Source organism: Elephantulus edwardii, unplaced genomic scaffold (genome assembly GCF_000299155.1).
Source record: "Elephantulus edwardii isolate Elephantulus edwardi_28Jun2011 unplaced genomic scaffold, EleEdw1.0 scaffold00191, whole genome shotgun sequence".
NCBI lineage: Eukaryota > Metazoa > Chordata > Mammalia > Macroscelidea > Macroscelididae > Elephantulus > Elephantulus edwardii.
In genome coordinates, this window is record NW_006399941.1 from 1,955,206 (window position 1) to 1,979,946 (window position 24,741).

The 24,741-nt window shown below is 45.9% G+C and overlaps 1 protein-coding gene across 1 annotated transcript in view; it reads left to right on the plus strand.

The window, feature by feature from the left end:
• Positions 1–949: 949 nt before the first annotated feature.
• Positions 950–24,741, plus strand: part of PDZD2 (PDZ domain containing 2) — a 374,099-nt gene continuing 350,307 nt past the window's right edge. The window contains exon 1 of the mRNA XM_006896805.1: positions 950–1,431. Coding sequence (XP_006896867.1) covers positions 956–1,431 — 476 coding nt within the window. The 5' untranslated portion in view covers positions 950–955. The remainder of the gene's footprint in view (positions 1,432–24,741) is intronic.

Sequence of the window (24,741 nt, forward strand, 5' to 3'; positions counted from 1 at the left end):
CTGGTGGTTCATATCAATGTACAGCTTCAAGGGGCAATCAATGGGCAATCTCCTCTCTTGGCAGTTTACAGCCTCAGAGAATGTGCTGGAAGCTTAGTTATGAGTTGGTTCGGACTCAACAGGATTGAGTTGAATTTCAACTGTCTACAATCTCTATCTGTAATATCTCTATAATCTAAAATATCTCTATCCTCTGTAATATATGCCATGTGTAATCTGTAATTGCTCTATCATCTGTACTAGCTCTATGCTATGATCCCTGTAATTTATAATCTCTGTCATTTGTAATATCTCTATCAACTGTATCATCTAAAACCTTTATTGCCCATTTCATCTCTGTCGTCTACAGTCTGTCATCTGCATCATCTAGAATCTCTGTCATCTCTAATAGTCTATCATATAATCTGTAGTCTATAATATCTGTCATCTGTATCATCTAAAATCTTTATCCCCCCATCAGCTCTGTCATCTCTAGTCCCTCTATTGTCTGCATCATCTATAATCTCTGTAATCTCTATCATCTATAGTAGAGAAGGCCAGGTGGCCCCTGTCAGAAGCTCACCTTAGTGACTGAATTTTGTCCCCCCCCCCCCTTCTTTTCCCAGATGTGAATGAGGCCAGGAAGGACATGTCATGACTACTGGTGGACGCCCCCATGTCCATGTCCTTTGCTGGGGCCCTGCTGTTCAATGAGCCAAGCAAGAACTTGGGGGACACTTCCTTCCTCTGTGTGCTGAGCACTCCGGAGGGATTGTTCTAATTGTGCACTGTCCTCCTCCTGCCAAAGCCAACAGCCTCGAGTCCCGAGGAGGCGTCTGCGGGCTTGCCTGCCGGCCTGAACATGAACACAGAGGAAGCTCATGCCAGCCAGGGTTCCCCAGAGGCATGGGGCCCCGCCGGGCCCGGCTCCCGGGCGCTGGTCCGCGCGTGACGTGGGCAGGCCGGAGTGAGCACCATGCCCATCACACAGGACAATGCCGTGCTGCACCTGCCCCTCCTGTGCCAGTGGCTGCAGAGGAGCCTGCGGGAGGGCGGGGCCGGGCCAGAGCAGCGCCTGTGCCAGGCTGCCATCCAGAAGCTGCAGGAGTACATCCAGCTCAACTTCGCGGTGGACGAGAGCGTGGTGCCGGCCGACCTCAGGCTCCCCGAGATGGAGATCTGCACGGTGTACCTCACCAAGGAGCTAGGGGACGCGGAGACAGTGGGCCTCAGCTTCGGCAACATCCCCGTCTTCGGGGACTACGGTGAAAAGCGCCGAGGGGGCAAGAAGCGGAAAACCCACCAGGGCCCCGTGCTGGATGTGGGCTGCATCTGGGTGACAGAGCTGAGGAAGAACAGCCCCGCGGGCAAGAGCGGGAAGGTCCGGCTGCGGGACGAGATCCTCTCCCTGAACGGGCAGCTGATGGTCGGAGTGGATGTCAGCGGGGCCAGGTGAGTGGGGCTGCAGCTGGCGTGGGGGGCTGGAGGGCCAAGCAGGGGCTCGCTCTGATACACCCGTCCACATCTGCAAAGTCACACGGAGTGTGGCCTGAAGCTGGTGGCACTATGCTTGAAAGGGAAACACGCTAACTTGAAATTCCTGGTATTTTTTTCCCCTCTTCTTGCTTTATTTTCTCTTGGATTCAGATATTTTTCCAAAACTTGAGGTAGAAAGAAAGTATATAACACAAATGGATGAGAATGATCACATTGAATTGATCTTCTCGTTCATTCAACTCACTTCAATAGAAGCCCCAGAGGTTGGGTCCTGATTGTATCTCTTTCTATCTTTTCCACATCTTCTTGGTCCTGGCCAGTATGGGGCTCCCAGGGGCTCTTGAGATGATGACACGTCCTGAGGACCTCTCTGGTTTCTCCATCCTTAATTCACAGGGATGTTTAGCAAATGTTTCTGGATGTATGTATTCATGTTTTCTTGTATGATAGATAGAGTACCCTAGCAGGAAGTTAAGACTGAAAGGTTGTGCTGCATTCCAGGTGAGTCAGGAGTCCCCAGGACATCCTCAGGCTCAGCTATTTGTCAGAAGAACTCACTGAAGTAAAACAAAACAAAACAATACACAACAACAACAACAAAAACTATTGTACCTGTTGTTGTTGTTGTGTACTGTAGAGTCAGAACTGACCCAGAGCTGACCCTCCGGCTAGTTTTCAGAGGCAATTAATCGCATGGGAGGAGACTGCCCATCCTTCTCCCGCAGAGCAGCTGGTGGCCTCGAACCACGTGCCTTCTGGACTTAGCGCTGCTTCTTGCCACTAGGCCACCAGAGCTCCCTGTAGTTACATTTTTATCCCAGTGAAAGGGTTTAGATTGGAATCAGAAAAGATAGAAGGACATAGGTGGCATCCGGGAGGAACCACACACTAGCTTCTAGTTACCCTTTTCCAGTGAATTTGTTGAGAAAACACTGGCTTTGAGCAGTGATATGATAACATGTAGAGTACTGCCAACCAGGCAGGCTCACCTGAGTCTCATGCCCAGGGTTTTTATTGGGGTCTGTAGCTCAGGTCCTGAGGACCCGTATGTCTAACCTCAGTTATATAATTTCTAGACCCTTTAGAGGTCAGCCTGATACAGCATGGATCAGAGCCCCCACAAGAAATCTTGTTGTTGGCATAAACGGTCTGATGTTGTCTAAGACCCTCTAGTATACAAAGACACTCTTATCAGGCAGGATATTCTAAGGATTATTTCCCAGGAGCTGATTAAGGGCCATGGAGCTCTGGTGACATAGTGAATAATGTATCCAGCTGCTAACCAATAGATCAGCAGTTCAAATCCACAAACCACTCCATGGAAGAAAGATGGACAGTGTCCTCCTGTCAAGGTTTATAGCTCTGGATACCCTATGAAAGGTCACTGTGAGTCAAGATCCAACTTGTCTCCAGAGAGTTTTGAAATTTTGTTTGAGGGCTAATCCTTTATTTGAAAAACACAGGATATTAATACCCACAGCCTGTTGAGTTAACCTTTTTACTGCATAGCAGAGTTTTAATGATAAGTATGTAGGAAAGAGATTTGAACTAAGAGAAGATTTGGGATCTTGTGAAATGCATTCTGAGGAGCTTTGGACAAGCTTTCAGATTCCTATGAGAAAGGTTCCTATATCCCAGAAGGAGAGAATCAATGACAAGTTAACATTTAGAAATGTGGTAGCCTTTGTGGAAGAAAACCCAAGGGGACTCTGTAGGGAAGAGGCAGTGAAGACCGACCTTAGACTCCATCTTCTGTCTAGTCCTTGCTCAGAACTGCCCATCAGGAGAAATCAGTCAGAGGCCTACACACGCCAGCCTCGGGGTGGGGGGAAGGGGACAGGAGTGCAAGTGGAGGAGGCTGGGGTCAGGGGACTTGGAGTTGCAGGCCTAGTCATCAAGCACACACAGTGTGTCTGAGTTTAAAGGAGCCAGCTCACAGACAAGACATTAACTCAGGGTGGCTGGCACGCGTGGGCCCTCACTCAGTACATGTCCTCAGCAGTAGCACCTGGTGGTTGCCTCTTTGACTGAAGAGGTGCTTTTTTTGGCTAGTACTCAGAGAGGCTGCCAGCTTTCAAAGAGGAATGTTGTAAAAAAAATTTTATTTGCAAATAGAGGTTTGCCTTGGAAAAAGCAGAACTGATAAACACAGAGCTTAGCACACTACAAGGAGTTGAAAAGGTGACCCTTGTCCCCGAGGACTGAGTCCTGGGAGTTAGGAGGAGGGGTCGCTCTTTCAGAGCCACCCTGAGACGCCCCGCTGTTTGCACATGTCTGATTCGAAGGGAGTCTGGTGGCTTTGTGGTAAGGAGTTGTGCTGCCAACACAAAGACACGTGGTTCAACTCCACCAGCTGCTCTGTGGGAGAAGGATGGGCAGTCTACTCCTATGTGATCAATGGCCTCTAAAAACTTCCTTGGGGAGAGGTGTCAGCTGTGAGTCAGTTCTAGTAACATGAATGGACGAGTTGAAGGAGGTTGACCAGCAGGAGAGCTGGTGCTCAGGAATGCTCTGGAGCCACATGGCCGAGGCTGCCCCTCTGGTGCTTGGGAAAATGATCCCTCTTTGCCTCCAGTGTCCCATCTATGGAATGGGAATATCACTCATTCTCATTCTGTTATTGTGAGAACTAAAAGATGAAGTTATACCTTAAAGTGAGTAATACTACGTCTAGAAAATCATGCTTAATAAATATTAGTGTCATTACTCGAAAGCCTCACTGCCTTTGGGTCCTTTTTGATTCACAGCAAGTGCCCCATCAGGTTACTGAGGCTGTAAATGTTAATGGGAGGAGACTGCCCTCCTTTCTCCTACATGGAACCCCTGTAGAGGCTCAGCCTCAGGGCTGACAATGCAACTCACCACAGATTTCTCTTCAGAGTTCCCTATTAGTATCGTAATTACTATGACATGTGCAGTATGGCTTAAAATTGGTATTTCCTATCCTCAAAGTGGCTGGAGTCTTCCAGATCTTAGAGAAGATCTTATCCCGGAGAAGTTTTCTCTTATCAATTCAGCAAGCTTAGGGCTCTGGGCTGTTTGAGAGGAGAAGTGTCTGTCACAGGCTCTGAAGGAACATCTGGTCGTGGCCTGAGCAGGCTCTCTATCTCTTCTTGGTAGTGGGGATTCACTTGCTGGAGGGAGGTGGGGAATGTGGTGCACAGCTCTGCCCGGATAGAAGACAGGGAAGGGTTGAAAGATGCTGGGCCCAGAGGCAGCAGAGAAAGGAGGGAACTCAACTAGCTCTTTATCGGAAGCTCCAAAGAAGGGGTGAACATGGTGTGATGAAGGAGCAGGGGATCAAGGCCAGGATCGCGCTGCACTTCTCGCCCTAGCTGGCTTTGGGACCTCGAGTGAGGGCATCAGGACGACAGAGTGGAAGTGGGAGGGAGGTTAGCCACGGCAGCCTGAGCCAAAATACTCCTGTTGAATCTCGGATACACTTCATCTGACCTTTGTGGGCTGGCGTCATCAGAAGTCCAGAGTGGTTTTGAGTGGCATATGGTCACGTCAGTGGGCAGAGCTGAGACCCAGGCCTCCTCTTTTGACTTCCAGCTGGGTGCTTGGGCCTCTCCATCACGCCGCTTTTCTGGTCTTTTTCTGAGCTCAAATAATTTTATTTGTTTATTGAAATAGGCATATAGGCTATTGGCATAGAAAAAAAGATTGGGTGCTAAATACTTCTGTCATCAGATATTATTCCTATTATCATTCTACCTATTAGAAGGCAGTATTCTCCATGAAACAGATTAGCTCAGTGATAAAGCAAAATGTGTTTGAATGGTTGAATGGAAAGTTGATTTGCTGTGTAAACTTTCAATCAAACCACAGTTTAAAAAAAACAAACCCCCCCAAATAATTATTTCTGAGAAGTAGGCAGGCATATCCGGAACCTTGATGTGTAAATGTGGTTAATGTATGATAATATATGTATGTATATAAACAAAGAAGAGGTGGGGCATGGGAATAGGGCCCAGGACGCCGTGTAATGCCTCATCCTGTGGTGCACAGTCTCCTCAGATGACGGTTGCCCCTTATCTAGCACTGTCGGGTCAGCGCTCATCTGTAGTAACTGCATGTGTAACAGAACAAAATGATTGCAAATACTCCTCCTTACTTGTGAGCGGCAGATCTCAGGGGCTGACCCATTTACTTTTCACTCACCACAACACCAAGGTAAGTCACCCACACAAATAGTTACAATTGCATTAATTACCAATGGGCAAATCAACACCAGGATGGACAAATCAATACCAAGACCCTCAACAAGATGGATTGACACAGTGACTAGAATAATGGAACCGAGCATATGAGAGATCATGGGAATGGTACAGGCTAGGCAAGGTACACATCTGATCTCTCTGCTCACAGGTCACTCGATGGCCCCTAACAATAACTATAAGAGCTCTGGTGACCTGGTGGTGAAAAATTGTGAGGCAATCTGAAAGGCATGAGGTTAAAATCCACCAGCTTCTCTGGGGGAGAAGGATGGACAATCCCCTCCCATGTGATCAGTTGCCTCTGAGGACATCCTGGAGGGTCAGCTATGTGTGTGTTCCCACTTGACAGTACACAACAACAATTACAGTCCCTACGATGAGTGAGATCAGAAGAACTAGCTGGTGGCTTGTTATCACTGCTGACGGGATGACAGAAGGTTCTGGATAGTGCAGAGGAAATTTAGAAGGCGGCATTCTTGTGGGCCACTCTGCTCCCTCTCCTGAGTTTGATTATCAATCTAAAATATCCTTGGGTGATATTTTGACCCTGTCACCTGATGGTGAATCCATTTTCAGATGATTTCCTCTCTGACAAGAGTTGGTTTGGAGATTTTAGAGCACTGTGGATGCTTCTAGAGAAAAAGCTCTGAAAAACCCTGTGTGTGCTCCGCGTGGGAGAAGCAGGTGCAAAATGTGGATGAAGTCATGGTTCGTTTATTTAAAACATTAGTTATGGTCAGTTTTAAAGGCTTATCCCTGGGGAGAGAAGAGAAAATTCACAGCCAGGGGGGTGATAAACTTTCCGTTACTCAGATGTACTTTGGAGGCTACACTTATGACCACACTAAATTTGTAGGTGCCACTTCTGCCATCTCTAGGGTTGAGGTGCTGCTAGTGTCTGCAGTTTGCATCTGGGCTCTGTGACTAGATCTGAGAACCGCGCAGCCTCCTGAGTGATAACAGTGTTGCCTTGGTGTCAGCTTCTGGAGACTTCCAGAATGGGGAGGGATAATATCATTTACGATTGATGTCATCATAGTTGGTAGCACAGAGAAGAAAGTACTTTGTTTGCAATCACCATCATGCCCACTCTGGGGAAGATGGGATTTTTCTGGAATGTTCTGTGTGTTAATGTCTCTTTGGTGCACAGAAAACTGGAAATGTTTTTTAGATTAGTTTCTACAAGGAATACTTTGTAAGCCCAGTCACTCCCTCCACTAGTTTTCTATAAGTGAATCAGATCGTTCCCTGAGGACAGAGTGTTCCAAATTGGTAACAAAATGTGGGATTAATTAAAAAGAAAACCCACACACCAAAACAAAAACAGTTAACCTTTTCTGAAAAGTGAAAGGGCCCATATTTCATTTAAAAGGTGCTTTTCTGTTCCCAAACTTTGACTAGACGGTTTTGTGAATGACTAAATATGAACCTAACACAGACCCGGGCACCAGACACAACCTTCCAGACCAGATTATTGGCCCCAGGACTGCAGGCAAGTTACCTCAGTCAGAAAGGGTGGATGCTATTTCCCTAATAAGGTAGTTTAATGGGTGAGATCAGATGGTTTCTTTGAGGTGTCAAATACAACTTCTGGCACATCGTAGATGTTCAATAAAAGGTAGCTTTTAACACTCCGCCTGTTCTGCCTCAGGCAGCCTGAACCAGGGCACAGAAGGCAACTGAGGAAACACCTCTGAGTTTGAGGGAGAGAGAAGAACCTCAAACTTGGGCAGTTCATGCACTTGGAATGATGAAGAGTGAGCTTTAGCCTCACAAGATGGGTGACATTCAAGAGGAAAAGCAGTATCAATGACAGGGCAGGGTCCTGGAGCCCCTGGGACAGTCGCACCTTTAAATAACTCAAATTACATGCACTCGTTGTCAGGAAGAACCAACTCATGCTCCAGCTTGAGGACCAACTCATCCTCTAGATCGAGCCTCCAGCTGGTTTTTGGAGGGCTGTGAATGGTGTGGGAGGATATTGCCCATCTTTCTTCCTCAGAGCTGTTGGTGAATTCCAAGCCTTTGGGCTCGTAGTGCAATTGCCTGTGGGCTGTTACCAGAGCTCCCTTTGTAATTAATTGCTGTTTTTGTTGTTAGATGCAGTACAACTCATAGCAATCCTATGAACAACAGATCTGAGCCCTGTCCTATCCTGTGCCATCCTTACACTTCCTGACACACGTGAGCTCACACGTGGGCTCTAGTCACTATGTCAGTCCATCTCATTGGTGTCTTTCTTTCGTTAGCCCTCCATTTTTCCAAGCATGATATCCTTCTCCAAGGAATATTTTGAATTACAGGAAACACTGGTGGCCTAGTGGCAAGAAACTGTGCTGCAATCCCAGAGGCATGTGGTTCAAATCTACCAGCTGCTCCAGGGCAGAAGGATGGGCAGTTTCCTCCTGTGCGATTAACTGCCTCTGAAAACCTGCCGGAGGTTCAGCCATGGATCGGTTCCCACTTGATAGTACTCAACAACAACAAGAGTGTGGAAATTCTATGCAGGGAATTCTAGGCAAGTAGGGCCTGGGTGAGCAGGGCAGTTTGCCAATTGGTAGAGAAATACTATTGCGATCTAGGCATTTCCAACTCAAATTTACCTGGTGTGTGTGTCAGAGCAGAACTATGATCCTGGGCTTCTCAAGGACTGCATCTTTGAAAGTAGGTCGCTGGGATTTTCTTCCAGGTCACTGCTGGGCTTGAACCACCAACCTTCCAGTTAGCAGTCAAGCGTGCTAACTGAGGGCCTTGGTGGCTCAGTGGTAGAACTCTTCCCTGTCACGTGGTAAATCTGGCTTCGGTCCCCAGCCCATGCACTCATGCATAACCACCTCCCATCTGGTAGCACAAACTGCCTATGGCTGCCCTGCACAGATTTGAGCAGCACTTCTCGACTAAGACAGACTGGAAGGAAAGGCATGGTGATCTGCTCCTCGAAATCAGCAAGACCCGGGCTGCAGCCATTCGTGAGGCCGGTGTAGGGCCGGGCAGCATTTTGTCCTCTCATGCCTGGGTTCCTGTGATTCAGGGACAGGCTCAGCATGTTACATACTGAGCAAATGAAGCTAAATATGAGGTCTGGCCAGAAGTAACCTTCAGCACAGTATCCACTGCTTGTAAATAGTGTGTAAAATTAAACTTAGGATCATTACAAGCTTCTACTCTGGTTACCCATGGCAACCTTGAGTTCTCTTGAGGTTAGAGCAGATTTTACGCAAAGTGTCAAGAGACTGACTGCTAGGAGGTATGACTTTGGAGAACTGACTGCAGGTAGTGATGTCGGGGATCTCAGAGCAGAGGAATTGGCAGTTACAGCTTTCTAATACGATCTTGGCGGGCATTTAGCAGGCGAGCATGCCCACTTGAACATACCCTGCGGCTTCCGCTCTGCTACACAGAACGGTATATACAGTAATAGGTGGTGATCCGGATGGCCTATGACATTAAGGAAAGGTTAGATTCTATTCCGTCTGCTGTTTAAGAAGTCAGAGATGCATGTACTATACTTTAGAAAGATTCCCATTACAGAAGGCTAAGAGGAAAACAAGTTACGGCATTTAAAAATTCAATTATCTGGAAAATCTGTCACGTGGAACAACCCACTCCCCCAGGACGTCACGGACGTGAAGCGTTACCGGACCTTCCGTTTGTGTCACACTTCATTCTTTGCAGCCTACTTCCCTCACATGCCATTTCATTTCATGACTTGGTTTCTGGAAGATTCCACTGAGTTCATCCCAGGCCTGGTTTATCATTGTGTCAAAGAAGGAAACTGAGGAGAGTTGGCTTTATGGAACCCAGCATCTGCTTAGACAACAGAACCCCTGTTCAGTGCCACTGACTCCAATTCTAGAACTTTCTTCAACACCACAAATACCAACCAAGGAAATGAGTAAAACTGTTAAGTGCTTGACTGCTAACCACAAGGCTGGTGGTTCCAACTTCCAAAAGTCTTCAAGGGCTGGGGTGACCTGGGGAGCTGGTCCAGGTCATGGGTATAGGGTAAGGTACTTGGCCCAGCCAGGCAAGAGTGGACAAAAAGAAAACCTTATGGAGCAGTTTTATCTTGACACACACAGGGCCACCTCCCTGAGTTGAAGGCAGTGAATGACAACATCACAAATAAAAAAAAAAACAAAACCCACACAAATGGAAAATGGCAGAGGTTCCCCCCCTAAATGGATAGTGACCATATCTAGAACCTTCCTCCTCCACAAGAGTTTAGCAAAAGTATGCAGCTTAGTAAGGAGTGAGTGACGGCCTTTGGTGTGGACATGGGACACTTGGTCTCTCAGCCCTTCAGAGCGCTGGCGGGCAGGTCCGACAGACCTTGGAGGCTCTTCAGTGAGGGCTGTCGCCTGCCCTCTTGTGGTTGAAGTTGTGCCCAGTGAGAGGAAGTGCTGGGGGTTTCAGTCAGGTTTATGTATGATGGCTGCTTCAGGCAGGGAGATGCTTCAGGCAGGGAGTGTTGGACCACCATGAGGTTAGAATATTCTTTTCTTGCCTTCAGTGTGTTCTCTGTGATTGCAAAACCTGAGCCACCTCCCTCTTCTCCATCACTAGGCCTCTGGAAGATGCCCCATTGGGTTGCCTCTGTGCAGTTCCTTCCTGCCCGCACTCAAGCAAGCGAGCATCCTTGGCATTTTCTCAGGTCCCTTAGCTCCGGCCTCCTGGCATCGCAAAGTCTTGAGGAAAGCATGAGGGCCGTAGCAGTTCCAAAGATTATGATGACCGACGAGGTGAATGTCTTTTAGAAACTGGCAGCTCTGGGCCACCCTTGGTCAGAGCACTCAGGTAATCGTCCAAAGCCGCTTCTGAAGAGCAGCTTGGCACGGTTTGCCTCACTTGCCACCGGTGTGCTTGGTTGTATGAAGGAAGAGATTATCTCAGACAACCTCAAATGTCCATGATTTAAAGAGAGTAAGGTTTCAGCGCTCAAAGGAGAGGTGTTCTTCCACTTTATCCTCATCATCCCATTGCCATCAAGTGGGAACCGACTCATACACTGACCCTCCAGCAGGTCGAGACTCTAAATTGAATGGATGGAGCTTGTCTGTCGTCCTCTCTCTGATCACTCTGGGTGGAATCGAACTACCAGATGTGTTGCTTGTGGGTTAGCAGCACAGCCCCTGATGGACTATGTCAGCAGAAATCCCTTCCCTTTATCCTGTACTGGTCCCCTCAGGAAAACCAGAGGAGGGCAGGACAACCATTAGCATTACTTGAAGGAACCATAACCATAAAGTTCAGCCGAGGCACTGGAATGCAATTACAGTGTCGCTGGCCTGACTCGCCAGCATCCTCCCACCTAGGAAGAGGTCCCTCCTGGGCCATTTTCAGGGTTTGGGTGTCCGCTTCATGTTTTTGGTCCAGGTACTAAAACACTGAGGACAGTGATGGTTCTGTGGCAGAATCCTCACCTTCCATGTGAGACCTGGGTTCAAGGCCTGGCCAGTGCACAGCCACCATGCGTCTACCGGTGGAGGCTTATGTGTTGCAATGATGCCGGACAGGTGTCAGCAGAACTTCTGGCCTGAGACATGCTAAGAAGAGAAACCTGGTGATCTACATCTGAAGATCAACCAGTGGAGAGAATGACCAAATTCCCACCCTATGTGCATGGTTGCTGTGAGGTGGGGGCCAGCCTACTGACAGGCCACAACAGCACTCAACTATGTTATGTTGTTGTTATGTGCTGTCGAGTCGCTTGCAACTCATAGCGACCCTATGTACAAGAGCCCTAAACTCCGCTCTGTCCTGTGCCAATCGCACTGTCTCCAACACACCCATCCCGATTATCCCAGTCACTGAATCAATCCACCTCATAGAGGGTCTGCCCCTCCTGCGCTGTCCCTCCACCCTCCCAAGCGTGATGTCCCTCTCCAAGGACCAGTCTCTCCTTACAACATGTCCAAAGTATGTTAGCTGAAGCTTCAGAATCCTTGCCTCCAAGGAGCCAGCCGGTTTAACCCTTTCCAGGATGAATCTGTTTGTTTTCCTAGCAGTCCATGGTATTCTCAATACTCTTCTCCAGCACCACAGCTCAAAGGCAGCAATTCTCCGTCTATCCTCCTTGGTCATTGTCCAACTCTCTGATGCATAACAAGTGATTGCAAAGACCATGGCCTGTATCAGCCACACCTTAGTCTCCAGAGAGACACCATTGCTCTTCAGTACTTTGGAGAGGTCCCTAACAGCAGATTTTCCCATGGCAATACACTTTTTAATTTCCTGGCGTCTGCAGAGAGACACCATTGCTCTTCAGTACTTTGGAGAGGTCCCTAACAGCAGATTTTCTATTTTCCCATGGCAATACACCTTTTAATTTCCTGGCTACTGTTGCCAAGAGGGTGGAGCCAAGCAAACTAGAGCTATGTTATAAGGAGTCTTATACGTTCTTTTGAACACTCAGCCTAACCAAACCCACAGCTGTCAAATCTATTCCAACTCGTAGAACCCTGTAGGACAGAGTAGAACTGCCCAGAAGGTTTCCAAGGCTGTACGCCTTTACAACCTGATGAGTGTGTCCAAGACAGCATCTGTTTGTTGAAGTACGTCAATTGCTATGCCATCTATTCCTGAGGCATGTTTTTTGCCAGTTCCTTTAGAGCAGCTTCAACTTCCTCCTTCATCTTCATTGCTTCTTGATCATAAGTTGCTTCATGAAATTCTTCTATGTCAGCAGTGTTTTTTGGAACAATGAATCTGTGTCCTTGTTCCATCTTCTTTTAATGCTTCCTGGATCATTCAATATTCTGCCCACAGCATCCTTAATTATTGCAACTTGAGCCTTGAATTGGTTCTTCAGTTCCTTCAGTGTAAGAAATTGAGGAGGACCTGAAGCGTTTGCTATAGAAGGTCAAGGACTGTAGTCTTCAATATGAATTGATGCTTAACATCAAGAAGACAAAGATTCTCACCACTAGGCCAGTTGGCAACATCATGGTGGACTGAGAATTGATTGAAATTGTTAACAATTTCACCTTGCTCAGCTCCACAGTCAACACTCTTGACACCAGCAGCCAGGAAATCAAAAGACAAATTGTACTTGGGAAGTCTGCTGTCAGGGACCTCTCCAAAGTTTGCTAAAGAGCAATCATGTCAGTCTAGAGACTAAGGTGTGCCTGACCCAGGCCATGGTCTTTGCAATTACTTGCTATGCATCAGAGAGCTGGACTATGACTAAAGATGACAGAAGAATTGGTGCCTTTGAGTTGTAGTTCTGGAGAAGAGTATTGAACATACCATGGGCCACCAGGAAAATAAGTAAGTCTGTTTGGGAGAGGGTGAAACCAAGTTTGTCTTTGGAGGCAATGATCTTAAAGTTCCATTTCACATACTTTAGACATATGGCCAGGAGGGACCAGTCTTTGAAGAAGGATATCATTCTTGGAAGAGTGGAAGGACAGCACTGAAGAGGAAGACCTCAGATGGGATGGATTGACACAGTAACTGGGGCAACGGAATTAGGTATATGAGAGTCAGTGAGACTGGCTTAGGACTATATATCAGAGCTATTTTACATCAGGTCATTAGGAGTCACAGGTGACTTGATAGCACATAACAACAACAACAAGAAGTCTTTACAAAGGCAGACTTGTCCCATCTTTCTACCATAGAGTGTCTGGTGAGTCTGCTGCACCCTGGTGGGCTTCTGTTGAGCACCAAACTGAACAGTGACTCTCCATTGTTTCTGAGGCTCTAAATCTTAAATAAACAAAGCCGCTAATGGATTCAAACAGACAACTTGGGGGTTAGCACCCAACACAATTAGTTCACTCTATCACCAGGGCTCTTTTTGAGCACCAGATGCGCTTAGGTCACTTCCAAGTATTTCTTTTCTAAAATATTGAGTCCCAATCCTGGACACCCAGCCCAGGCTTCTTTCCTCTCTGAATTCTTCTGAAGTGCAGGCAGGTGGTGGTACAGTGATGGGCTCATGGCTTCATAATGGAATCACTATTCCTCCAGCCCATTTGGCCAATGCAGAGAAAAAAAGACTGAGTGCCTGCCTTTTGGTTTTCTGCTGGGGTTTGCTGCCTCCTCCTGGATGGGAATGGAACAGTCGCCTATTTGAAAGACCCAGCCAGTCATTTTCTCCTGAGAGAAAACAGGAGTTTTAAACAGTTATGTAGATGTCTTCATGGATTTCTTATTTGGAACACTACATTCTTCTAAAGATGTTAAGGAGGCTAGTTTAAGTTATATACAAAATGTCTCTGGAGATGTGACACCGCTTGGCTTTTGAAGGACTAGACATAGCATTGTGGAAGTGGACGAGGCAGCCCAGGGTGCGTCTCTGGCTCTGTGTCTCTCAGGGAAGCTTGGATGCCAGGTCTTCAGAGGTGGTCTTCAGCTGGGTCTTCTTACAGATGCCTGACTCTGGACTCGCTTTACCAAAGAGAAGATGATGTTACCGTTTTACAATGCCTTTTGGACACAAATTTTACCATTTCCCTTTGAGAACTGAGAGGAAAACAAGAGGGCTGGAATATTTCCATAGCGGAATATGTGTTTGTTTGGTCCTTCCAAACCCCCCACAAAACACCATCACATATCCTGCATATGTTGTTGTTGTTGTATACTGTCAAGTCAGGACTGACCCACAGCTGGCCCTCTAGAGGATTTTCAGAGGCAGTTAATCTCATGAGAGGAGATTGCCCATCCTTCTCCTGGGAGCAGCTGGTGGATATAAACTGTGTGCCTTTGGGATTGCAGCACGGCTTCTAAACATGAGCCACCAGAGATCCCTGCATATAACCCACCATATAAATGACAAGTGCACACATACAACACACATAGAAAACTGGTCATTGAGCAGCTCCTCAGTTTGCAGGAAAAGACAGCCGTTGCCCAGAGCTGATTCTGACTCTGGGGGACCTCATGTACTGTAGGGAAGAACTGTGCTCCACTGGGCTTTCAAGGCTCCAGATTTTTGCAAGTAAATTGCCAGGCCTTTCTTCCAGGGAACTTCTTGAGTGTGATTATACCACCACCTTTTGGCAAGTAGCTGAGTGCTCAACCATTTGCACTGCCCAGGGACTCCTACTGAATTGGAAGCCTGGCCTGTAACGTGCAGCAAATCAAATAGGTTTTATTAAGGAACTGTCTGTTTGACCGCTGAGGTCACAGTGTAGTTTCTCAAAGTTCCTTGAAGGAGGCATGAGCCCTTATGGGAAGGGAAGATATATGGTGTCCTTCTTAAAAGTCCACGCTCTGTGAAGTCCAAGTCTCATGGCGTGGCCCATTGCATAGAAGGTCTTGAAATTTTATTTTTTTTACTAACTCAAGAGTTATTAAAAAACATTGATTATTCTACAGACAGCCAAAGAACAAACAAATCTTTCTTGGAGGGCGTGCCAGCCAGGTTGACTCTCAGAGGCAAGGATGGTGAAACTTCATCTCATTTCATTTGGGCACAGCCGGTCTTTGGGAAAAGACATCATGCTAGGAAATGTGGAGGGTCAGAAAAAGAGAGGAAGACCCTCAACAAGGTGGAGTGACCAATGACCCAGAGCATATTACAGATGGTGAGGGTGGCACAGGAAGGGCAAGGGTCAGAGCTACTGTTGATAGGCTTGCTGTGAGTGGTAGCTTGGAAGGAACATGAAGCTTGGAAAGGTGGAGGGTCAGCACAGGAGAGGAAACTGTCAACAAGATACAGTGATACAATGTCTGAAGCAATGGACTCAAATGTGTTGAAGGTAAGGATGGTGTAGGATAGGACAGAGTGCAGATAGATTGTTCACAGGGCTGTGATAAATCATATTCAACTCAAGAGCTTTTAACAACAATATACCTATATCTGTGCATGTATATATGTTATTTTTAAAGAAATTGAAGAAACTGAGATTAACTAATATTTTAACTATAAATTGACACTGCTATTTTCACTCAGTATCTATGTCAGAGGATCCCATATATTGTGGTATCTGATGCCACTCAAGAGACTCATTGCCATGGAGTTCATGTCTAACTCCTGGTAATCCTTTAGGTGCTAGATCAGACTATAGAATTCCCAAGGCTGGAATCTTTTCACAAGGAGCCCTGGTGGTGGAATAGCTAGACACTCCACTGCCAGTCAAAAAGTCCTTAAGATTACCGCTTCAGAGCTTATTCTGAGAGATTTGGGGATTTGTTTTCCCACCTAATTGCTTAAGGCAAAATCCCCCTTATGCCTTTGAGCTGTGGTGCTGGAGAAGAGTGTTGGACATACCATGGACTGCCAGGAGAACAAACAGGTCTGTCCTGGAGAGGGTGAAACCAAGTCGTTCTTTGGAGGCTAGGATTTTGAAGCTCTACCTCACATACTTTGGGCACATGGCCAGGTGGGACCAGTCCTTGGAGAAGGATGTCATGCTTGGGAGAACTGCGGGAAACAAAGACCCCAGAGGAGATGGATTGACACAGTCACCGTGGCAGTGGGGTCAGTTGTGTCAGTGTTGGCAAGGTTGGTTCACGATGGGACCAGGTTCAGAGTCGTTGTTCGTAAGGTTTCTGTGAGTTGTAGTCAACTCAGGAGCACAAACAACAAGGCCAGTAGGAAAAGAGCCGTTCTTACTGATGTGGTAAAAAAGAACTAACAAAATACATGGATGAGAAGATGGCTGCCCCGTAAAATGCATGATCTTGTCGGCAGATTCTGGAGGAAGACGCACAGCAAACGGAGCTGAGGTTTGAAAAAGGCGGAATGCAGTGTGGGAGGCTTCTCCTCAGAGGGGAGAAAGTCCTGCTCTTCTCGCATGTTCCCACGAAGGCTTACGTGCCTGACTGTGCTTCAGTAATGAAACAGAAGACGACCCACTCACCCGTGAGTCAATAAAGTACCAGAAAAGATAGCTTGCCAGCAGTCAATGACTTCGTCAATTAAAAGAACGCCTCGTGGGGAAATTATATAAATTAGCAATAGCTGCGGTGACTGAGATAAAAAAGAACACAGGATAAGATTGCAAAAATAGGACAGAGCTCGCTTCACAGCATTGTTCTTTTTTATTTATTTTTTTTCAGTGAGAAAAAATTGTATTTAGAATTAGCCAGCTGGACTCAGTTTAGATGATCCCGGTTTTGCTGGCAACATCCAAAGCATGATAGTCAGGAGCAAGTCGAACATAGGCCGTCTTCTCCCCATCAGGCCTAATCAAAGTACTGACCTTGGCCACATCAATGTCATAGAGCTTCTTTACAGCTTGTTTAATTTGGTGCTTGTTGGCCTTGACATCCACAATGAACACAAGTGTGTTGTTATCATCTGTCTTCTTCGTGGCTGACTCAGTGGTCAGGGAAAACTTGATGATGGCATAGTGGTCAAGCTTGTTTCTCCTGGGGGCACTCTTCTGGGGGTGTTTGGGCTGCCTTAAGAGTCTCAGCATGGGTGGGTGACATGCAGATCTTTTTTTTTTTTGGCTGTGGATGCCCTTAGGACTGCCTTCTTGGCCTTTAATGCCTTTGCTTTGGCTTCAGTTTTGAGAGGGGCAGGGGCTTCCTTCTTCTGCAGGTGTTCTTCGGAGAACAAATGCAACAAAGAAGCAAAAGACAGAAGTCTAAGAAGCAAGAAGCAAGGGTGGGCTTCATCACTATGGTAAATTTTGTCAGAGGAAGACTTTCCACATTAGTAGAATGTTTGCTGTTCTCTGAAATAAGAAGGAGGTGGCCATGAAAATGTGTTTCCATGAGAGACTCTCTCCCTCTTTGCTGTCCAGTCAGTACTAAGTCATAGCTGAACCTCTAGTGGGTTTTTGAAGACTGTAAATCACTTGTGATTAGATTGTCTCTCATTCTCCCAAGGAGCTGCTGGTGGATTTAAACCACCAAAGAGGTGCAGCCTTTGGGTTAGCAGCTCCATATGGATTATGCCACCTGAGCTTGTCGTGTGTCAAGGCTCTTAATAAAAAAATCGATAAACTCAAAGCTTGATGTGGGCTTTCACTACTCTTGGTACCAGCAAGCAGGAAATCAAGCGATGAATTGCATTAGGAGAGTCTGTTGTCAGGGACCTCTCCAGAGTACTGAAGAGCAACAATGTCAGTCAGAAGACTAAGGTGCACCTGATCCAGGACATGTTGTTGTTGTTGATTGCCTTTGAGGCAAGCAAGACTCATAGCAACCCTTTAAAACAAAATACCTGAAGCCCTTCTACAACTATCAACATTTATGAAAGTTCATAGAGTTTCCGGAGGCAAGTTGTTTAGGACGTGGATGCCACTCCTGCTTCATAGTCTTTGCAATTACTTACTATGTGTCAGAAAGCTAGACAATGACTAGGGAGGATAGAAGGCGAATTGATGCCTTTAAACTGTGGTGCTGGAGAAGAGTATTGAATTTACCGTGGACTGCTAGGAGAACAAACACGTTCATCCAAGAAAAGGTGAAACCAGAATACTCCTTGGAGACAAGGATTCTGAAACTTTTTCTGACACACACAGGGCATGTTGCAAGGAGCGACCAGTCATTGCAGAAGTATGTTATCCTTGGAAGGGTAGAAGAACAGCATAGGAGAGGGAAGACCCTCAATAAGATAGATTGACTCAGTGACTGGGGTAATGGAGGTAGGTGTGTCAGAGACAGTAAGATTGGCACAGTATAGAGCAGGGTTTAGGGATGTTGTACATAGATTTGCTATGAGTCACAGGTGACTCAGTAGCATATAAAAGCAACCAAAAATATTAACATTTTTCACAAGAAAGAGAAGATCCACTGTTATCCTCCCTGATTAGTGGTGAACGTATGCATTTGGAGGGCTTTTCAGAACTGACTTCAGAAGTGGATCTTTCCTCGACAGCACTGGTGAGTAAATTTGCATTGACAGCTTTCAGACTGGCAAGTAGATTGTGAGTAAGGAAGATCGAGAAAGCATCCACAGCTTTGAGTTGTGGTGCTAGCGAAGAGTATTGGGTATCTCCTGGACTGCCTTGAAGAATAAACAAATCTGTCTTGGAGAAAGTGCAACCAGGGTGTTCCTTGAAGGTGTGGACGGTGAAACGCCATCTTTGGGCATGTTGTCAGGAAACACTAGTTTGTGGAAGAAATGTGATGCTGGGAAAAGTGGAGTCAGACAGAGAGGAGGACCCTCAGTGACATGCATTGGCAGAGTGACTGCAACAATGTAAGTGAACTTGGTGGAGATCTTGACAATGGCCCAGGAGAGGGCAATGTTCTGTCCGTTGTTTGTTATGAGTCAAAGTCCACTTGATGATGCCTAAAAAAGCAAAGGGCGAATTGCCCACTACTGATGCCACCCAAGAAAATAAAAAAAAAAGATGAGTGTCTCCAGATTGCTGGTCCCATCTACTCAAGACAGTAATTCTTAGAGGTCTGCTCCCTCGCTGGCTATTTTCTCAAAATAGACACATAAGATGTGAGGGCGATCTGGATGTGACATCTGTCACCCCATTGGTTGCCAGGGTTGGTTCGTTGGATCTGGCTGGCTAGATGGGTGTCCCCTTCCTCCCTCACCGATCCGTGTGTGTCCCTCCCAAACTTGTGTGCTTGGTTGAAGAGGACAGACAACCATCCTGATAGAAGGAATGCCATCCTTCAGTCACGGGAATATGAGTAGCTGCACTTCCCTGCTAGAACTTTCAAACAAGCTCCCAACACAGACACACAGAGCCTTTTCTTCAAGGCAAAGGTGATAATGTAACAACAGATAAGAATATACCTTCTAAAGAAACCTATGATATGGCCCGAGCTTTTTCAAAATTTCATGGAAAAGTTTCCTCTGTTATTAGAGGTGATTCTCTTGAGTCAGTTCCAACTCATGTTCTGTGAGCTGCATGCAATGAATGAAGCACCAGCTGGCCCTGCGTTATCTTACAATACTGGTTCTGTTTGAGTCCACTGCTCCAGCCCCAACGTCAGTCCATCTCCTGGAGGATCTTTCTCATTTTTACTTTTCCAGGGGGGGGCCTCTGGTGGCGTAATGGCTTAGAGGTAAGAAGTAGCACTGCTGATCCTAAGGTGTGGGGTCAAACCCACCAGCTGCTCTGGGGGAGAAAGATGAGCACTTTCCTCTGGTGCGATTTAAAACCTCTGAAAAGCTGCTGGAGAGCTGGCTGTGAGTCAGTGCCAACTCGAAGGCACGACAACAGCTACTTGTCCAAGCATGATGTCCCTCCCGGGGGCTGGTCCCTCTGCTTTGCTTAGTTATATGGGTTTTCAAACAAAGAGCTAAAGCTTCGTCATTAAACTCTAGACAAACTATTTTCTTTTAAATCTTCCAGAGGATTTTAAAGAATGTATATATTTTTTAAGAAAATATATATTTTTTAAAAATTAATAAGACAAGACTTTTCGATGAGTTTGCAAAGAAAGCTCAAGGAATTTGAAAGTTAATTTACAAAATGTCTAAGTAAATAAGTGGTACTGGAGTTGGAAAATCATTGTGATTCACTAACTGTCGCGGACCTTGATTACTCTGGTGGTGTCGTGTGTAACATTATCAGGCTGCTAAGGGAAAGTCAGTAGTACAAATCCATTGCTACTCCATGGGACAAAGATGGGCATTCTCCTCCTGTAAGGATTTACAGCCTTGGAAACCCGGAGGAGGGTCTCAGTGAATCAGACACAGCAGAGGGAGCAGACCACCAACCTGCTTCTTCCATTTGAGTCTGTGTGTCCTTGTGGGGCATCTTCTCTGTGCTGTTGTCATTAGATGTCCTTTAGTCTCCTCTGGCTCATAGCACCCCTGCCTGGAACCCTGCCTTATGCTGTCCTGTCTCCCAAGCTCTGCCCTACTCAAGTCCATTGTTGGACTCACTGTATCAGTATTTCCCCTGGAGCGTCTTCCCCTCTTCCACTGACCCTATCTTTTTCCAAGCATGATGCCCGTCTCTGGATACGGACCTTCCTGAGACCCTGTGCTGTTCAAACTAACTCGTAGCTGAGGGGTTTGGAGGCTTTAAATCCTGTGGGAGGGAATTATCCATTTTTCTGTCATGGAACAGCTGGAGGATTCAAGCCATCAGAGGTTGGCCTTGGAGTGAGCAGCACGGCTCACGATGGACGGCTCCCCCACAGTGACCTTGCTAGAATATATTCATAAGTAATAAATGTACTCATTAACTGGGGAAGCTCTGGTGGCCTAGTGGTAAGAAGCTGGGGTGCAGATCAAATCTTAGCAGGTGATCCTCAGGAGAAGGGTGGGCAGTCTACTCCCATGCCATTAACTGCTTCCTCCCGTGCCATTAGCTGCAAACCTGCTGGAGAGTCACCTATGGATTGGTTCTAACTCAGGGGCACAGAACAGCATCTCCCAGTACAAGGGTTGGCCTGCTCTGGCTACCGCAGTGTATAATTTGAAATGTGTAGATTGTATGTCTCTCGTTAATGCTTTCCCCACCACCCATCCTCAACTAGCAGTTCCAGGGGCTGGTTTCCCCTGCCAGCTGGACTCCTTTCCCCTGCTCTCCTGGGTTCCTCTCTCATGTGTCCTGGCTCTGACCCTTGGGTGCCCACTGTCATGTGCCCAAGCCTGCCCCACCCAGCACAGGCAGACACCCCAGCTCCCTGCCTCTCATTTTTCGAACTCTCTGCAGCTCATCATTCTCCAGTCTATGAATCTGAGACCTGTGTATTTATACATATTCCTTCCTCAGGCACTCAGCCCCACCCCCAACACACACACACACACACACACACACACACACACACACGTTGGTTTATTTCTATGACACCATTAAAACAACATCAAAATGACATTTTGAAGAAAAGAATAACATGCAATTCCACCCTCCAACTTCACAGTTGATTTAATTTTTCTGCACTAACATGGAATCTGTGATAGACACTGTGCATCTAAATTTACCACACTGATGCCACAAAGTCCATTTCTCTGTTTCCTTCTAACCTACATTCATGAGTAGTTGACGTAAGAAGCACTGGTGACCTAGTGGGTAAGGAGTTGCACTGCCAGACCAAAATCAGGTGGTTCAAATCCACCAACAGCTCCTTGGAGAAAAGATGGGCAGTCTCCTCTGGTGTAATTTACAGCATCTGAACACTCGCTGGAGGATCAGCTATGAATTAATTAAGTCTGACTTAGCAGTCAATGAGAGACCTTTCTTCCCAACAAGAATTTGCATCAGAAGGAATGCGTACAAATAGTAAAACATGCTGTGGACACAAGGACGTTGAGTGAGAGGACTCTTTCTATTCTCTTTCCTGCCTCCCCACCCCCCACCCCCAGTTCTGCAGTCACTGACCTCTGATGTGCCCACTGTCTCACACTGCTACCTCTTATGGAGTGGCCTTCCAGGTGTTCTCTCAGCCCCACGTGATGGCACCTGACATCATCCCTTAGTGTGCTCGCCCCTCTGTGGCATTTTCCTCTTTCACATGAATAGCCAACAGTCATTCACACTGTTCTGCACCTTGACTATTTTTTTGGGGGTGGGGGTGGTGTTAGATGCCGTCTGGTTGAATATGACCAATACTGACCCTAGAACAATGGCTCTGAACTCTGTCCTGTCCTGTGACACGCTCAACCCCATTGCTACAGTCACTGTTGTCTGTCCATCTGGTTGAGGGTCTTCCTCCCTTTCACCGATCGTCATCTTTCTAAGCAGGTGTCCCTCTCCAAGGAATAGGTTCTCCTAGCGACATACCAAGGTATCTTAGATGAAGCTTTATCACCTTTGCCTCCAAAGAACTCTGGCTGTGTACCTTCTCCAACATATATCTTTTTTTAAAAAAATTTTTTCTTTTATACTGGTTTACTTACAAAGTTCGTATATATTGTTTTTCACACCAGATCTTTCCCATTTCCTTTACCCATCCCACCCTCCACCCATCAAATTATACAACCCTATGATTACCCCCTGCCCATCCTCACCCCTCTGCTCCTCCCACCCCTGACCCCCACTCCAATCCTCATACACATTGTGCTAGTTATCTTTCTATTTTTGCAATAATGGTCTTACACAGTATTTGTTTTTATGGGACTGATTTAGTTCACTTAGCGTAATGCTCTCCAGTCTCTCTCACATTAGTTAATTATTTTCAAAATCATTGCTCCTGCGTGCTGCATAGTATTCCATTATGTGAATGTACCATAACTTCTCACTTATGGTTGGGCATCTGGGCTGTTTCCATGTTTTTGCAATGGTGAATAACGCTGCTATGAACATTGGTGTACAAATCCTCTTTTGTGTCTCAGTCCTAGTTTTCTTAGGGTTTATTCCAAGCAATGGAATAGCTGAATCATACAGAATTTCTATCCTCCACTTTTTGAGGAAATGCCAAACTGCATTCCAAAATGGTTGTACCATTTTACAATCTCCCCAACAATGTATAAGAGTTCCTATCTCGCCACATCCTTTGCCACATTTATTACTTGCTGTCCTGTTAAGCTTTGCCACTGTTACTGGGGTGAGATGGTATCTCATTGTAGTTTTTATTTGTATCTCTGTTATTGCCAGTGATTTTGAGCATTTCTTCATGTGTCTGTTGGCCATCGGAATATCTTCCTCAGGGAAAAGTCTTTCCATGTCTTTTGTAATTAACACATATCTTTTTTTAACAGCTGTAGAGCAGTCTAACAAAAGGATCTAACATGATTTACCAAAAACTCATTGCCGTCAAGCTGTTACTGCCTCATAACTGACCCTCCAGCAGATTTTCAGAGGCTGTTCATCACCTGAGAGAAGATTGCTTACCTTTACCCCATGGAGCAGCTGGTGAATTTGAACTCCTTTCCTTTGGGCTGACGGTACAACCATTTACCCAACCACCATTTGATAATTTTTGTTCTCCAGTTCTCTTGCTATTTCAGCAATTCTGCAACACGTTTGTTTATTGCAAGTGTATATGGAGCATAGATTCCTAGAGATAGAATCCTCACCCTGAAAAATGCACATGTAATTTTTTTTTCATTCTTGTTGGCAAAGTGATTTCCTTAAGAGGTTATACTTATTAGTGCCCCACCATCAGTATGTAAAAGTGACTTTGCCAACGCCATCTTCTGAATACTTTTACAGTATTTAAATTACGCAGCACAAAGAAATTAGTAGCCTCCCTTTTCACTCAACACATTTACTAGCTTATTATAGTGTTGATTGTTACAATAATTCATTACAATTTAGGTAAGAGTGCTTTTATATTGTTTCTGATTTGTCATCCATCTTTCCCTGTAACACTGCATGTAAAATGCTTGTGTCCACGGCTTTATCGTCTTTCCTTTCAAGCCACGTACTCGGCACAGGAGGACACGCTTTCTAGAATGAAAATGTTCTGTCAAAGGACATCTTGCCAGGTGGCTTTTCAGCATTTGCACACTCTACAAATGTGTGTGTGCCTGTTTTGCCACAATCATCCCAGAACTGGATAGGAGAATTTTAAATTACGTGTCATTAACAGAAATATGGCTCCCTCTGGTGGCCTAGTCTGTAGAGAGCTGTGCTGTTAACCCAAAGGCCAAACTTCTCTATGGGTTGAAATCCACTACACAGGAGAAAGATGGGCACTCTCCCTCATGTGATGTATAGCCTTGGGAAATCTGCCGGAGGGTCAGCTAGAATCGGTTTCTCGAAAGCAGTGAGGAAGAGATAGAGGTGGCCCATTTAATTCTTATTTATTTCATCAAGGAGTTGAACCATTTCACTAGACATCCTCTCCCATTTTATATTACTCTTCAAAACTATTTCTTCACATCCTTGCCCACTATTTATTGGAGGTCTTCATATTCAAAATAGGAATATGTATTTAGATGTTACAGAGCACAATCTTTTGTATTCTGTGGTTTAAATTCTCCTTGATCGTAAAGTCATTGTTATGGGTTTAATCAGCTTCTGTGGGTGAGTCAAAGATATTTTTTATGACTATATTTCATAATTAAATTTTTACTCTAACTAATGTCTCCCAGTTAGTGCATGTTGGAAAATTTTTATTTGTTTTTTTCCCCCTCTCCTTTTTTTTTTCTTTTTTTTTCCCCCTCTCCTAAATTGCTATGCATTTATATGTTGTTGTTATGTGCCGTCGAGTCACTTGCGACTCATAGCGACCCTATGTACAACAGCCCTAAACTCCGCTCTGTCCTGTGCCAATCGCA